We start from the raw sequence: 18837 nt of genomic DNA, 5'->3' as shown, positions 1-18837 counted from the left end.
ATATATATATATATACACACACAACGATATCTTTTCACCATACTTTATCAACATTCAATATTCAACAGCACTGTATCAATTGTTGCTATTCTTGTACTTATATTTAATTTTTATTCTATATCACTTTTGGTTTGTTTATATTCAATTAGGTGTGTGTAAAATAAAATAGTTTTATTCCCAGCGTTTGTTCATTTTGGTGTTGTGATTGAACAGCTGCTAAATGTTATTAAAGTCATTATTTTCTACCAAATTTAAAATAAAAACAATGAAATCCCACAAGATGACTGAGGGAGAAGAAGCTGATGTTTGGGCTTTTTTTGGTTTTTGAGTTCTATTAATTCAAGATGTCACTTCTATTCAGGAAAGTGTATCAAAATAAATCAAATGGAATCGTGAGATGAGTGCGTCACTACAGCCCCACAGTTCTATTCATTGACAATGTTTTCTCTTGTCCAAATCATTATATAATAAAATAATAAATAAAGTAGATCAGGGTTACATAAAGTGCTGCATAAAAAAACCATTTTATATTGTCATACCGTTCACCAGAACAATCAAAGTCTACTTCAGTCACGAGAAGACCAACACACAGGAAATATATTGTCTACAAAGTCAACTTGACAAAAACAAAACTGTAAAGTTCAGAATCAAAAATGATCACAATTAACTAAACAATTTGAAACCCCCATTTGTTTGAACTACGTCTAATTCTGAAACAAATCCATAAACCAATGATATCACTCTTAAATTTAGAGTGTGTGTTAAAAGGTTTGCTCCAAGCCTTCTGAAAGCTGGGTCGAGATCCCTCAAAATTAACACTTGTAAGAGTGGTCCGCTCGCATAACTTTCATCTTCGGCCAATGACAACTGCCTCCTGCAGGCCTTCTTTCTCGCAGCTGTTGGCGTCACAGTGGCAGTAAGTACAAGTTTTTCTTTCTTTTCGCTCACTTTTTTTTAGCACTTCTGTCCCTTCATATGTATTTGATGCCCTTCTTTGATGCATGTCTGTTTTCATCTTGTCCTTTAGTGTCTTTATCTGTCCGGTTATCTGCTTGCTTCACACTTCCTCCGCCCCCCCCCCCACCCCCCAACCACTGCCTTTGAACAACTGGCATCATAACAATGTCAAGCCAGCAGGATTCCAGCTATGATTTTGTTTTAATAACATGCTGTCTGATTTTTTTTTTGAAGCCGCCCCATTCCACGGAGATGGACATTGCATTCATGTCATTAAGGGGGCAGGACCCGATGTGGTAGAAGAGACGGGACTGTTATTATAAATACAGCCACCAACAGCTGCCATAATAAGCCACAATAATAAACATCATCAGCTGTCCGTCAACTCATCAGAATGATTGACCCGGGCCAGGCCCGAAAGAGTAAACACACTCAAGCGAATACAGATGGTTTTTCTTTGAATAGCTGTGATCTTTCATTAATTACAAACTGTGATCTGAAACCAAAAAAAGATTTCCGAAAAATTGAAGACACATGGTGTTTACTTTCAGCATCTAGTGTCGCCCAGACTTTTTTTTTTTTAAAGAGGCGTACGATAACTGATGAGTTACCAATATCCAACTGGTTGCTGCCAACACAAATTAAAAAACACACATTGTAAAAGCCTTCTCTGGTTTCTCTTATAACTTTTAAATGTTTCAATTCACTTTTGAAGAGAGGTTGTTACCCGTTTATTAAAAAACGCTATTCTTTCACTACATTTTCTTAATATTTATTACATCCAATAAGGTGATGTTCCACGTATTACCTACACTATTTATCTTGTCCATTTTAACCTTTAAAAAGAACATTAAGTACAAAAATGTTAATATATGAATAATCAGATCATCCCTAATGTGCCTTTTCAAAGTATTTCATTCATTTTTTACTATTCATGCGGAGGCATTTAAATGAATCATTCACTCCAAATTCAAACTGGACTAGTTTTTATACTCACCCTCATGTCAACTAAGGGTTGAGGTTACTTTAGAGTAATCCATGTCTTTTTAAAGTTATAGGCAAAAATGTAAGTACATATTAATGTAGTGACCGGCACTGTTGACTTGTCTTAATATTCATCTTCGACCAAAACATCCACATAACACCATAGTGGTCGTCAGTAATGCATCTCTGGTATAGAATCCTTGATATTAGAAAAGGTCCCGAAAAAAATTCGATAATTTAGGTTAGTTTGTAGCCACAGGTTCAATTATATCTCCATTGAAACACATCACAAGTGTCAGCGTGCAAGATATATTCAGATAGCCTGGGATCTTCGGCTAAAAACAAGTTTGGTATATAGACTTTTTAAAGGTATTTTGGAACAATTTCTAATACTTTAGACTTTCTTTTCTTAATACAGAGACTTCAATACAAACGGTATGTAACAGACAAACTGTATGGAGGTATTTGGAGGTTTTAAAGGGGTCTTTTTTGACAAGGACGAGGACAACTGAGCTCCAGTGGCTACTTTGAAATGGTCATATATTTTTAGAAAAGACCAGATTACTCTGAAAATAATCCCAACTCTTAGGCGACATGAGGGTGAGTAGTAAATAAATGAAATTAAAATTTGACTGATTTATCACTTTAAGACCAAATTTAAATAAATAAAAGTAAATCTGGCCAATCACAGATTTCCCCACACGATATTAACCAATCAGAAGCAACAAAAGGCGGGTCTATCTTTCATTCCAGCATAACATACAACAAAGTGGGATCGTGTCATCGAAACTTAACATTTTAATACAAGTAGAGCGCTGACGTCATTCTGCTGTCAAGCTAACTATCGCTCAGGATTCTTCTTCACTCGAGCCAAACTTAAATCTGGAGAGTTCTCGCTAAACTTTACGGTAAATTCCCCAAACGCCATTCAATAGGAGGAAATAAACGTTCGGCTTTCAAATTAAGAGCATTGAATCAGCTGCGCCTTCCTTGTAATCCTTTATTATCACGGTTGTACTCTATACTGATTAAAATCCACGTTTGCTAATCTTTTTTTTTAATTTTATTTATCAGTTCATTCATTTTTTCTATATGTATTAATTGTTTAAAACAAATTTTGATTTTTTGATTTTCAGCCAATTGAAAGATCTCAGATCATTAAATATGGGCGGTTAAAGATTTTGAATATAGAATTTTAAATAAATTGATTATTAAAACCTAATATTTCAGCTTTGACTCCTATGTCAATGTCAAAGATGACAGGTTTATGATGCTATAAATCAATATTTATCCACAATAGAATTCTGTCAAAGATCTGGAGGATGTAGACTAACATCCCACAAAACATCACAACAATTCAATAAAGACTTTTTGATAAATTATTAATTAAATCCTATATTTTTTTTAACTATCTTAGTCATGTGATATTGTCTAAGATGACAGATGTATTATATAACTGGCATGGAGGACATCAATTATGAAATAATTTAAATCATCTTTTAAAAATGTTAGCCAAGACCATGTGCGTGTGTCGGTGTGTGTTTGCATGTGTGTGTGAAGAATGCTGTTGAGATATGAAATAACCAGTAGCCAATTGAGTAAGCTACCATTTTGGGTTAATGTACTTGTAAAACTGACACTAAAGGAGTCAGTGCCTCACCAACCATGAACCTCACCGCACATCACTGTATAGAATTATGTTGATGCATTTTAGTTTGACTTGGATCTGGAAATGTCCCTCCTAGCTATACTTTGTTTGGACATAATGTACCTAAACAAAGCTTAAGAGTAGATAATAGAATGCAATGGAAAGTTGTATTGTTCCATTTAAAGAAGGTATTTATTTATTTATTATAATAATTTTAAATCTACAATATAATATATAATTGCAAAAATGGGTAAGATTTGGCAATTAGGAGAAACTACGAAACACATGTTCCACTAGATTTGTATAAACTAAAGAACACAATGGTAACCTTGAGGTTTTTGTGAAGATAGAAGTAATGTGGCACAGAACTTCAAAAATGTTCTTTACAAAATCGCTCTTAACCCTGGACTCACATAAAGATTAAATCAATCAATGTATTATATTAATTTCAACCACATATGAACCTACTATCCAATCCTTCTTAGTAATGATCAACAGGGGAGAAAATTACCGAAATGGATTAGCATATCACATCTATCTTTTTCGGTCTTCTTGGATCCATCCCATCTAATACATTGAAGAACACGAGTAGTTGCAACACGGCCAAGCAAATGATCTATTTGAGTTTTGACAAGGAATTCATTTCTAGTCAGAACGTTTGCCAGGACAAGCTGTCTCGCCACATGGCCAACAGAGACTCATTTTCTCCTCCGAATTAAGAAGAAATTCACATGTAGTGTGTTAACTTTCTCTTACCAGCAGCTGCTTAGATCAGCCAACAAAAGACAAACATTGATTTATTTTGTATGTCGTATGCTTATTTAATGTGCATGAAGACATACTTGGGAATGAGCTTGAACTCTAAATGACTACGACCATATCTCACCTTCAACCTCTCAAAGATAGCCAGTTACAATTTAAACTGACCAAGAGGTGAAGACCTGGTCAGACCTCAGTAATCTCTTTGACAACCCTCAATTCAATTCATCCAAGAAAAACCTGACGCAGGGCTGTCAAATAAAATCATACAAGGGGCCAAAATATTTTGTCAAATGAGCTCACAGGCCAAATGAAATGTGGTTTTACCAAACTGTAGTACGACGAGTGTGACATTGTCTTTTCAATATTTACACTTTGAGGGTCTCTTAAATGGATCTTGGACCTCTAATGTATCATCAGTATGTGTCCGTTTATACAAAACTCCCTTTTCATTCAAATATTTACAATAAAAAATGTGCTTAAGCCCCGCCCACTGAAAACACTGCTGTGATTGGTCAAGCTTGTCATTAACAGGAAGTCTCTACCTCCAAGGGACTCATTGTATAATCAAAGCAGGGTGGGATTACAGCTGGCTGGAGGAGGAGTGAGTCCCATTATTAGACCATAATGCACTCGTAACCTCTCGTTCGTCAAGATTTGAGACAGGGAAGAACTTTATGAAGTAATAAGTTCATGCTCATGATGAGGGACTTACTGCGTCTTGGGAAGGAAGACTTCAACATTTGAGGAACAGAGATTGATGGGAACGAAGAGTGGCTTTCAGGTTTAGATCTTTTTCATCCCACATTACTGCAAATTGAAGACATAAATGATCCAGCTGGTCTCCGCTCCCAATCAATCTCACACTTCATTGACCCCTCATCCATGAGCAGGACACGCCACTGCAGTACCATAAACTCTCTACTGGAGGTAAAAAAAATGACCGTCCTTGCAATGATACCTATGCAGCCCCTTCACTTATAAGACCATCTAAACCTGAAGACCATGAAGCAGCCATCTTTTGCGAAATTCTTCTCACCCAACACTGGATAATGGGCTAAAGATCTTCCTCTCTCTTTGCGCTTGATGGATCTACTGACTCGTTTAAGAAACATCTTAAGACATCTTCATTTGTTCAGGTTTTTCCTAGATTTCTGGAACTCCTGTGTTGTTCTTTGTGTTAGCTTGGCCTTTTAAGTATATATTTTATTGAGTATTATTTTGATTGTTTAAGCGCGTTGTGACCCTGATCTGGAAAAGCGCTCTATAAATATAAATTACTTACTTACCTACTAAAGAAAAGAACTGGAGAAGCCTGACAAACTATACAGCCATGTGGCCCAAATGCTTGTCACCAAGAGTCTGAATTCTCTTTATTCAAGCAATTTGACTCCATTTAATTCACCATTTCTGAAAATGACAAGATATGGACAATATGGTAGACGTATTATATCAGTTAATGTAGATTAACCCGTGTATCCATCTAATGGTTTCAAAATGAGTTTCTTTCCTACAACACAGTCATGTTAATGCTTGGAAATATATGTACTTTCACTTGATGCTGCAAGTCTTCCAAATCGTTCTTGAGTCACTGTGCGACATATTCTATTCGGGGAGCTTTAGGTCTGCCTCGGGGCATCCACCTAGTTGGAGATGTCTGGAACACCTCCAGCAAGATCCATGCCGCCACCTCAACTAGCTTCCCTTGATCTGGAAGAGCATGAGCACTACAGGGGGGACCTCGCAGGTGGAACTCTTCCTTGATGTCGGCACCATTTGTGGTCTCTTAAGATGCAGCTTGATCATTTGTAAAGTCTTGCTCTAGTGTTTGGAATGGTACGGGTTGTGCAGAATTCAGGCTTGAGGACCACCTTCTTAATTGTAGGTATTTCTTAAATTCTCTGGACACGTAGTAACCCTAAGACCTAAGAAGAGTGAGGTGAGAGTAGCGGTCTACGTTGAAAAATCTTAAATACTCCAGCACCTAGCCACAAAAAGAATTACAGAAGTGATAATACACTGTATGCTATTGTTTCACAACCCACGCCAAAAATCAACGGACAAATATAAAACCTGAAGTCTCTTCCTTTCTCTGGCAGCCCCACACCAACTAGTGTGTTAATAAAAACCACATCTGTGAGCAGGAATTAGATGAAAACATGAGGCAAAGTTTTATCAAATTTGCAGCTAAATAGGTAAAAGTGTGAGAGATACTCCTGTTATCTCTAAAGGCAAAAAAACATATTTGGGATTCTTGAATATTCCAACTTTACTTTTGAATGTATGCCTTCATACAAAGATAAATATTACACTTTCTTCAAAGCTTTAATGGCAACTAATGTGTTGACTCAAGTGTGTCTTCAATAGATCTTGGACCTCTATTGTATCATCAGTATGCGACTATTTGTACAAAACTCCCTTTAATTGAAATCTTTACATTATAATTGAGAATTGGGTTTTCACATTGGTTGCCCTTTCAATAAGGAGTAAGTTTGAAAGAAACTCTTATCCTTAAAGGGAAAAAAACATATTTGGGTTAATTTTTTAATGTGTGACAGAACAGCTTTGCCCTCTGGCTCAGCTCTTTCTCAGCACCATGACAGAAGACAACTTGTACAAACTAGTGAAAACATTATGAGAACATGACACATTTATTTTTTTCAGTAAAATTGAAAGGAGATGCTATAACTCAACGGTGTAGAAATAAGACATTTTAGGATGTATTCCTTCATACAAAAATAACTAGGTATGTGTGTATTTGCTGCTTCCTGCATATCAGCCGAGGTCAATCAGTGCATTTTATGTTTAATTGTGCAATGTGAATAGCTTCCATACCACTATATTTCCCGTTCAACTGCTTCCATGAATTTTTTCGTCACCACTGTACAACAATACTGATGACGTAGAACACATGCCTAAGTTTTCACTGGACAAAAACATCCAAGGAGTCCCATTTTCATTGGAATCCCTATAACAATGATAAACATTATACATTGCACATCGTTTTTGGAACCCACCGGTTCACCGAGTCAAGTTTACTTTTAAGTCACTTGCACTAATTTCAGAATCAGAAACAAAAGAAATACACCATAGCTGTGCTTTATATTTCAATAACTATATATTAAAACAACTTATAGTGCATTTGTTCAATCCTAGCTATTCATTTATTTGTTGTTTTCGCATATTTTGAGAGCCAAATTAGTATAGTGATCAAAAATGATGATACATAATGAACGTCTTTTTCCCCATTTCTTTGCCAGCAAACTTTCCAATGACACCAAACGTTTTAAAATGGGGTTCAATATGAAGCATGAGATTTTGAAAGTTTGGCTTTAACAAAAAAGTCACATCTATTGACTTTGTATTGAGAAGGTTGACCAAAAAACTGGAAAAATGATACTTGTAGTACTGGATTTGTCAATTGTACACACATACAAACAATAACTATTAAACTTTCCTAAAATAATTAAACTTTAGGTAAAAATGAAAGTTTTCAATTATTGTATAGTTTGTCTATGGTTGTATTCTTGTACATTTGTGTTGGCATGTTCCTGTGTCTTATATAAGAATCAATAAAGTTGTAAACATTAGCATAGGCTAACTATAAAGCTAGCTAACGTCCACTGTGATTGACGGACACTGACGTGGTCACTGGAAGCTAACAGGTAGCAGCTGTCACCTTTTAAAACAAACTATTCTCACAACAAGTATGTCGTTAAGTATGGCGAGAACAAACCAGAACGCGAAATACACATGTACGGATTTATATTTAGCTTTTATTTCGGCTAACAAGCGGCGGAAGTTTTTTCGACAGCTCCTACGTCACTAGGTGACAATGACTTGTTTGTAGGAAAGAAGAAGAAAAAAGTTGTTGATGTTTCCAGTTCTAGTCTCACCTTTGATACTGATCCCGAGTCCGCCCACATCCTGTTTGGTGACCCGCACGGTTCTCTTCACGTTGGTGATGGTCTCCGGCACCGGGGACGAGCTGAGGTTCGGGGGGTCTCCGTTGATCGCCTCGGCGGCGGGCGTCAGGGCGGGGGTCCTCGCCGGCTCCTCGGCGCCTTCCCCGGGGTTAAGAGTCAGCGAGTCCTCGGTGAGCGAGGCCAGCACGCGGATCCAGCGGTCCACGGTCACCCGAAGTTCCAGCAGTCCCGTTTTCTGCGCCTTCATCGCGGCAGCCATGTTCATCGCATTCCTGGAATAACTGTAGACGGGCTGGCAGTCCTGTAAAGAGATAGGGGGGTGGAGGGCTGGAGTAGGGGGCATGCACACAATTCGTCGCCCCCCCCCCTTCTCTTCTCGCCCTCCTTCCTTCCTCCACATGCCTCTCAGCTTTACCTCGAAATAAAAGTTAATTGATTAGAAAACAAGTGTTTACAAACACTTAAACCGTGTCTGACTTTAAAGAAAAAACAAAGTTTGTTCATCCAATCATTCTAAAAGTACCTCCCCCCCCCACATCATAAAAATAGACCACCCTGGACCACAAATACTATATAATACATTTGAGTAAAACACTTAAAATCAGTGTATGTCACAAATGCAACAGACTTTTTTGTCTGGTCCATTTTACCAGCTCTCGAAAATGTGACAAAATATATGAAATAGTAGGGAAGAATCTGGCGTCTTATAATTTACTGATCACATGACTCTTGATGAAGTCGGAACTTCTTTTATTTGTTTTGAAACCAAAATATAGTCCAAACGATCAGCTTTAAAAGCTACCGGAGTCGACTGTATCCTCTCGTCCTCAGTCATCTTGCTGGATTTCATTGTTACTGAAGCCGTGGAGGATTTTCTAATGGCACACACACTTTATTAAAATAAAAGTAGGTAAGTAAGTAAGTAATTTTTATTTATACAGCGCTTTTCCAGACCAGGGTCACAAAGCGCTTAAACAATCACAACAATATTCAATAAAGAATATACTTTAAAGGTCAAGATAAAACTGATAACACAACAGGAGTTCCAGAAAATCAAGGAAAAGCCTGAACAAATAAAAACATCTTAAGATGTTTCTTGAAGGAGTCAGTAGATCATCAAACACAGAGAGAGAGGAAGATCGTTCCAAGGCTTAGGAGCAACAGACTGGAAGGATTTCTCTCCTCTGGTCCTGAACCGTGTGCGAGGAACCATCAGTAGATTCTGATCCACAGACCTCAGAGCCCGAGCTGGGGTGTAAGACTGGATCAGATCAGTGATGTAAGGAGGAGCCTGACCATGAATAGATCTGAAAGTAAGAACCAGAATTTTAAAGTTGATCCTGAAAGAAACTGGAAGCCAGTGAAGAGTTTTAAGGATCGGAGAAATGTGAGTTCTTGTGCGGGTCAGAATTCTCGCTGCAGAGTTAAGTAAGATAAGATATAGGAAGAGTAAGGTAAGGATATGTTTGAAGTGTTGATTCTGGCGTCTTATAATTTACTGATCGCATGACTCATGACGGAGTCGTAACTGCTTTTATTTGTTTTGAAAATCAAAATATAGTCCAAACGATCAGCTTTAAAAGCTGCTGGAGTCGACTGTATCCTCTCGTCCTCAGTCATCTTGCTGGATTTCATTGTTACTGAAGCCGTGGAGGATTTTCTAATGTTACACACACTTTATTGAAATAAAAGTAGGTAAGTAAGTTATATTTGTATAGCTCTTTTCTAGACCAGGGTCATATAGCGCTTAAACAATTAAATCAAAACCCGATAAAATATGATCTCAAAACAACTCTGAGACTTTACAAAGTATGATTTGAAAGCAAAAATCAAATCAATCAATACAGTACCATTTAATATAGATACATTATTGTGAAGAAATAGGTGTGTGGATGCTTTCTCAAACTATTAAATAGGACAATAGGTCAAACGGCAGATATCAAACAGTTGCAGGAGCCAAGGTCTTGAACAAGCATGTTCCCATGTATTTTCTCTCTTAGTGACTAGATATGGTCCATTAGGCATGACCTTACTAAATTATTTATTTAACAAATGACACATTTTAAAAAGTATTGTCGCCAGCTGTATTGCCCTGTGACAGACTGGCGTCCTGTCCAGGGTGTCCCCTGCCTCTCGCCCTATGATACTGGGATAGGCTCCAGTCTCCCCGCAACCCCAACCCAGGGATAAGGCGGTAGACAATAAATGAATGAATGAATGTATTGTGTATTAAAGTTGTTTGATAGATACAGTTTTACAACTAGTAGTAATCGAATTGTTATTGGAAGTATCTGTTGACTTCGATAACCCTTGACTTTGACCTTGGTACAAGAAGCCACCTGAGGTCTATGTCAAGAACAAAGAAGGGATGATAGTTCAAGTTAAAGTTTCTCTGCCTTGATAGAAATGACAACAAATCGACTACTACACTCTCAGCTATAGACAATAAAGAGATACTTGTGTGTTTTTTAGTAGGACATTAACCAGAGGAAGAGCACATTAGAACAGAGAGAAGACAATTCCTATGGGAAAGAAAAGGTTCGCCCTTGAGGGATTTCGAGCTGGATTTACAAGGTGAAGAACTCAACACATCACTGTTGGTTTATATGATGAGATTATCATTAATCTCCTGCAGTTTTGTTCAGCTAGAGGTCTACAATATAATCTACAATAATTGTGTTAATAACAATGACGCTACTTCCTTCTTAGGTTTGAGTTTATTGTAAAGTTTATTTATTGTGATATCAGATCGAAACTATGAAATTGCTTACAAATGCATTTATTCATTTCATTGTCTATAAGTGATTAAACTTAAAATATAACTTATTAAATTCCTTGCTGTAGGGCTTAATTTTAGTGTTTTAATTCCATTCATTTGAAGTTATTTCTTGTACCTCATGATAAATTGATAGAAAATTCCACAATTTTTAAAAGATTTCTAAGGTTTAAATATCAACAAAATAACTATTTAAGCATTTTTTTTATAATGTCAAGAGATATTTACATATCGATGTGTTCAATCCATCCTTGATCTTCTTACCTTCCTTAAGTTTTCTCTTCAATCTAAAGCTGATATTCTTTGTCCCTTTTTTCATTTAGCTCGTGGCGGTATATTAAGTGTCTGCTGAGGGAATTAAATTGCTTTAAATGAATCAGGAAAAAAAACACTTGGTTTCGGGTCAAATATACAATCAATAGCATCAACTTTACAACTTGTAACACCTTCCAAAAGTTGTTAATGCGTAAGATGGAAATCCATCAGTAACAAAAAAAAAACTAAATATGATTACCAAGTTCCCGACTTGCTGACTCAGCAGACGTGCACTTTGACAGAGTAGACATTAAGATGGAGAAACAAGCTGATGAGGCGGTTCTTGTTTCCTACACACTTTTTTTTTTTTTTATTGCATCTGCATGTAGGCTTCTTGCTCGGCTAGGGCTGTGTGTGGCAGCTCCGGCTGCATCTGCTGCTCAGCAGGTGAACAAGCAAAAGCTCCAACACCCAATTTTAGAAAACATAGCTCTCATGGGTGGCCTGGTTCAAGAACAATTAGCACTCTTAATGACTTTATAAAAGCGTTTGAATCAAAACTGCTGAACCCAGGGGAAAAGACGGGTGTAAAATGAGACCAGGTGTGAAAACTTTTGTGGTCCAAAATCAGCAGAGGAAGTGAACGTTAACCTCAGCAGCAGCAGCAGCAGCAGCTCCCATCATTTATAATGTGTCAAGTTGTTTCATGGAACTGAACTCCAGGTGCCTGGAAAAGACGACTCTCGGTGCTCGGTCTCCCCCTGCTGGTCCAATGGTCGTATTGCACGGACATTTCTTTTTTTTTGTTGTTCAGTTTGAAACGCCGGATTAAATTCAACATACAGAAAAGTCATACGTTAAAATAGAGTAATCTTTGGAACCTGGGATTAACCACCGTGACCCACCGCCATGGGATTAAAAGAACTACAGTTATTAAATTGCGAAAATGACCATATGTCAAGATATTTTACAGAAATGCCAGACAAAAGTCACGCAAGTACAGTTTTTGACGATTAAACGAACCTGTTAAATGTTAAAACTCATGTTCCCGTTGATGTTTTTACGATGGTGAGAGAATATTATTACACGATATCACAGTATACATTCAGTACTCTATTGATAAATGTTATATTAGCCTTGAAGCCATATAAGTGAAGACAAAGCAATTAAAGAAAAAACAGACGAATTACAGAAACAATGAGAGAAGACATCAGCAATTAAATGCATTATTTTTATTATGTATTTGTTAGATTCATAAAACTTTGGTTATTCATTTGTACATAACCCCTGATCATGGCTTAGATCATGTCAATGTCAGACTCACGTGTGATTTTATGTGGCCCACCAGATGGTTGGTACAAAGATTAATGTTCATTTTGTGACCTAGAAAGATACCAGCCTTTAAGGTAAGATAAGCAAAAAAGATTATTAATGTCTACAATTATACAGACAATTAATAACAGGACAATTGATTTGGGAAAGGAGGACAAACTAAAATATAAGGTTTTCTCGCCATACTATCATTTTCAACTTGATATTAATACTCAGGAAAATATGCGATGCTCGTTATGATTTTGGATACACCAAGGATTTTAAAGAGAGCCCAAATTTGAAAAAGTTTTTAGCAAGGAAAATGCTAAAATAACTGATGTTACAACATGTAACAATTAACAGAACCACTCGTTAAATGTAAATGATAAAAAACACAGTTGTGCAAAAAGAATCTGCAACTATGATCACAAGTTTGAGCTCTGTCAGTGCAAAAAAATTAAGGATAACAATTAGAACAATATTTTGATCAATATGAGTATCATAACCAAATACAACACTTCAGTATTGATCATTCTTTGAGTTTATAGGAAAATAATTAAAATAAATCAAGCCTCGTAAAATGATATGACAACTTTGTCTGAGTCATATATTCAAACATTCACAGTCATACATTCTAAAATACTTTGCCCCCTTTGGCTTAGATTACCCGAATACACTTTTCACAATGGTCAAAATGGTGCATTCATTTTCTGCAGCTGATTCCCTTATCGAGGTCAAGGGGGTGGGGATGCTGCAGGCTAACCCAGCTACTTAGGGCGAGAGGTGGGGGACACCCTGAACTGTCAGAGGGCTCACAGACACAAACAAACACTTGCACACTCAGACCTATGAACATGAGCGCTTTGATTCTTTTTATGAACATTCTAATGTATAATTAACTAAAATTTCCTAAATTTAGATAAAAAAAAATCATCATGCATCATCTGGAACAACCAGGAGGGCCAATCCAAATCGCAAGAGAAAATGGAGGGACAAAGAAAATCAAAGTGTTAATACAGATATTACAAAATTATGATAGATTAAATATAAAAAAAACAACATTAAATATAAAAAAAAATGTACGTCTGATATCCAAAAACTTTATTTACATTAAATATTTGTTGCAGAACTAAGAAGAAATAACTCTGGTCTTTTATATCTAAAAATGAACAAGTGACATTTTCCCTCAAAGAAACTACTAGACAGTGGTTTATAAATCTTCATAAAGAAAGAAGGTGATTCTTTAAAGATGGCGAGAGATTGTGCACTTCCTCTTATCCTCCATCTCTATCAGTTTTATAGTATAACTCTCACCTTACAAGGGCTATATAATTAGAGTCGGAGGTCTGTACCATTGTAGCTGCAAAATGGACTTTAAAAAGGGGCTTCACAAGATTATAAATGTCTGAAACATTTTTAAAAAAAAAGCTGAATTCTGTACCACTTCTTCATGATGGTTGTTGTGATTATTGATCGCTTATAGACCAGATGATGTTAACAGAAGAAGGAGCTGACGGTAAAAAAAAAAGTGGCCACCAGCCTGTAAATTCACCTTCATTTCCTCTCTTTTGCATCTCTTTGTGCTGACAAAGCCCCTCGGATGTTCTAGTTTGCACATGTATTGAGCAACGTATCCAGCATCAATGGATCTAGGGGCCTGGGGGGGGGGGGGGCTTCAACGACAGCGCTTGACCCAAACACTGTGTCTGTTTAATGATGTTTTGTATTATGAACCATCTGACCTCCTGTCTATACATCTGTCATTCTCCGCCCTTTGTGATGTGAGTGGCAGGTGGCCAACCCGCCTCATACACTGACTAAATATTTAGGATGGAATCGCCTGCACCGTTGTTGGAAATGTTGCTTTCTTGTGGTTTTAAAGTAAAGATTTCAAAGTAACCTTACACACGAGTCATTGGCTTTTATTAAGGTCATGTAACAGGATGTAAATGTGTTATAATGATTGAGGAAATAAAAGAAAAAAGAAAGAAAAAATGAAACATATATACAGTTTTATGACGTTAATGCACCTATATAAATGTTATATGTATAATAAATATAGTATTATATCAATATTGAATTATTATTACAAATATTTTCATACGTTTACTAAAATAACTTTCTTTCTCAGTATCTTCATCTGCTTTTATAGATATTTTATTATAATTTTACAATAGATTATTAATCGTCAATACGTTATCTATAAATCTGATACAGGAGGGAAAAACTGAATAAAGAAAATATATTTTTTTTCTTTAAGTATATTATTTTATATTATATATTACTTATTACTATAACCTAAAATCTGCTTGCATAAAATATTCTATATAGTATAACAGATTATATGAGTAATAAATATAATAGTTATTAACCCAAATCAGTTTGCAGAAAATAGTTAATATACTATTTATTTTCTCTTAAATGACATAACTACCTATAAGTGTTGTTAAGCTTAAATCTGCTTGCAGAAAATAACAAAACCATCGCCCCTTCTTTTAAGAGATAAGCCACTAAAAGCAGCATTACCACTAATGTACTGGTCCTTTCCCTCCATCACACACACACACACACACACACACTTGAACACACACATTTTATGACCCGCACTTAACACCCCCCGACCCCCGTGTCAATCAGCCACATATATGCATGTCTCAACTCCCCAAAGACAGCGGACAGTTGGGGTGGCCTGCTGATTAATTTCACCCTCCATCCCCTCCTCCTTTCCCTCTTCCTGTCATCCCTGCATCCTCCCATCCAGTCCTGCCGTCGGTGATCAGCGAAGGGCGGCAGCTCCAGAGCTCCGGCCATATGGGCCGGTGTCTGAGCGTCCCAGAGTGTGTGCATGTCGACTGTTAGCTCGGCCCACCTGTTCCTCGGTAACAACAGACCAGACCTCCTCCTCTAGAGACTGTCCAGATAGATCGATGAAGTGATGACAAACAAAAGGAATGATAAATTCAGAGCGGGATGAGGATCATGTGGATTTGCGACACCGCTCCCTTTGACTATCGAAGCAGACGGAGAGATGAGTAATGAGCTCGGAATTTTAAACTATTTCCTCCCAGTTTCCTGTATGGTTGATTCAAGTCAAAAAATTATATATCGGCCAGAAATTCGAAACAGATTTTCTTTTTTTTTTTCCGTCTACTTTTGTCCTTTAAGTTTCATCCAGAAAATGTTGAAAAAAAAATAGAACTATGTAGAAATGAAATAGAAGGGACAGAGGAAGTGAAAACAGAAGGTTGTTCATAATGTTCCTAACATTTCTCTTGAAAATAAAAAAAACCTGGATGAGATTTAAAATAAACTTCCCCCAAAAGTCTGTATAGTATATTTAAAAAAAATTGGATTTCTGTTTGATTGACTTAAGAAATGAGTTTGATCTAAATTTAATAAAGTTTTTATTTATTTTACACTTGTATGGCCTCTCACTGCTGCTGCTGCAAACTATATAAGTGAGAAACTGAGAAACATGATTTGATAATAACCATAATACAAACAAATCACAAAAAGAACATCAACTTTCTTGTGACTCTGATGACAATATGTGATGAAATTGGTCATTGTTTTTTAAATAAATTTCGGTACCAGGTCAGTGGTTGAGCTCTCTCAGTTTGACTTCCCCCCTTAAGCCAACATAATTATTTTATCCATGGGACTTCATTCTATGTCTTGTTAAGTATTGAATAATGAGCTCCTTGGCAGAGGTATGTAGCTCTAATGAATGCTTTTCTTGTTGCAAAAGTTTTACAATTCTGCATGTTACACTGCAAGACATTGTTATTTACATTAGAAACCAAAACATTACATTTCCTTTCAACATTTAACTTCCTTTATCAACAAAAGTTGCAATTTAAGATGGATTGTCTTTTTCTACTTATTTATTTAACTCTAGACTCTTAGGTTAACTAACTAGATACAACTAGATTTATTTTGGGTGTCTGCAGCATAATGAATTAAATGTATTATTTTCTACAATTCTAAATTGAATTCTAAATATCTATGACGAAGATACCAACATAATTTCCCCTGCTTAGAGCAGAGATTCCCATCTTCGCTTGGATCTGATCCATGGTTTCTCCCTACATGTGAGGGACCATCAAAAAAAAAAATAAAGGAACAAAAAGCCAAAGTAAAACGGGAAAACAAAACAAAAAACTCAACAGAGATCTATAAGAAATCAAGGTAAATATGCTAATTGTTTATTTGTTTTTTTCATGGTATTTTATATAACTTTTCATGTTTTTTTCCTGTATGTGACGACTAGGAAATAGATGTCACATTTATTTAATTGATCAACTTTGCTTTCATTTCATAATAAATAGTTTTTAATGTAGCTCTGAATCATATCCAACGATTTAAAAACGATTCAAATCCATTCGATGTGGAATGAACAGACGATCAATGGACATACAGCCACAACTGACAGATGAGCAGACAATAATAGAATTTAAAATATGGAATACATTATTCTCCGAAGATGAATGATGGGCGTAGTAGCGAGCAGACTGCGGTAGCCAGACTCACCATGCTGCTCCCAGAACACCCAAGGACATCGGGTTATAATGAATCAGAACTTGGGGGTGATAATGAGAGGTCACACAGAAGAATAGCACTCTGGCTTGTACACCTGTGGCCCACCTTCTGCCATCTAAACCGCCCAAGACCTTTTTCTTTTTCTGCTTCCCCATGAAACGTCACTCTCATTATAACCTTGTGAATAATGTAAAGCTATATATGCATGAGGAGACGTGGACCAGGGATGATAGGATCTGCATAATACAGCTATCTCTTGCTCCATCTGGTTAGTGTTCGTAACCTTCCCCTCCTCCTCCCTGATGTAACTGTCTGTCTGACCCTCTTCAATAATTCTTTATTTCTTTTTCTCAGAGATCAGAGTCTGAAAAAATGATAAAGATATAGAATAATATTATATGAACGGTTTTCCACAACATGTTCCTCCAAAAAGCTTAAAGGTTTAAACTGTTTAAATGAAAAGTGCTGGTACTCTAAACTAAATAAAGTGTATCTTCTCTGTTGCGTAAATATATGGAAAAGCAAATACATGTCCACATAATTCCAAATCTTGGTATAAAAGGTTATTAAACCTCAGCTACAATCTACTAAATAATATGGTTATTTTACAAGAACTAATATGAGGGACAACATAATATTATTTTGAAAAAGAAGAGACAAACACAATGCATTTTTGTACAAATTTAATCTCGTAACAAATACATTTTAGCACGACTTTAATCTTGTAATAAATATATTTTGGTGTGGTACGACTTTAATCTCTTAATAAATGCATTTTGGTAGGACTTTATTCTTGTAATAAATGCATTTTAGTATGACTTAAATCTTGTAATATATATATATTTTGGTACGAGTTTATTCTCGTAACATATACATTTTAGTACGACTTTAATCTTGTAATATATATATTTTGGTACGAGTTTATTCTCGTAACATATACATTTTAGTACGACTTTAATCTTGTAATAAATATATTTTGGGACGAGTTTATTCTCGTAACATATACATTTTAGTACGACTTTAATCTTGTAATATATATATTTTGGTACGAGTTTATTCTCGTAACATATACATTTTAGTACGACTTTAATCTTGTAATAAATATATTTTGGGACGAGTTTATTCTCGTAACATATACATTTTAGTACGACTTTAATCTTGTAATATATATATTTTGGTACGAGTTTATTCTCGTAACATATACATTTTAGTACGACTTTAATCTTGTAATAAATATATTTTGGTACGACTTTATTTTCGCAACAAATGCATTTTAGTACAACTTAAACCTGGTAACAGATGCATTTTAGTATGACTGTAACCTGGTAACAAATGCATCTTTGTACGACTTTAATCTCGTAAAAAAATACATGTTTGTACGACTTTAATCTCCTAATAAATGCATTTTGGTACGACTTTATTCTTGTAATAAATGCATTTTAGTTTTACTTTAATCTTGTAATAAACACATTTGAGTACGAATTTAATCTCGTAACAAATACATTTTAGTACGACTTGAATCTCTTAATGAATGCATCTTTATACGACTGATCTTGTATTAAATGTTTTTATATGACTCATATCAACTTTATTAAAAAAAATGGCCCTGTTACTCTGTAGAAGTGGAAGTAAAGAACATAAAAAGGTCAAATGGTGCTAAAGAGAAATGACTCCACTTTTCC

General features: G+C 35.9%; 1 protein-coding gene across 1 annotated transcript in view; it reads right to left on the bottom strand.

The window, feature by feature from the left end:
• The window catches only part of snta1 (syntrophin, alpha 1), a 39482-nt gene extending 30864 nt beyond the window's left edge, over positions 1-8618 (bottom strand). The window contains exon 1 of the mRNA XM_087801482.1: positions 8245-8618. Within this exon, the coding sequence (XP_087657608.1) occupies positions 8245-8617 (373 nt within the window). The 5' untranslated portion in view covers position 8618. The remainder of the gene's footprint in view (positions 1-8244) is intronic.
• Positions 8619-18837: the final 10219 nt, after the last annotated feature.

This window comes from Callionymus lyra, chromosome 10 (assembly GCF_982586985.1).
Source record: "Callionymus lyra chromosome 10, fCalLyr1.hap1.1, whole genome shotgun sequence".
Taxonomy (NCBI): Eukaryota; Metazoa; Chordata; class Actinopteri; order Syngnathiformes; family Callionymidae; genus Callionymus; species Callionymus lyra.
The sequence above is the reverse complement of the archived record's forward strand: the minus strand, read 5'-3'. Positions and strand labels throughout refer to the sequence as shown.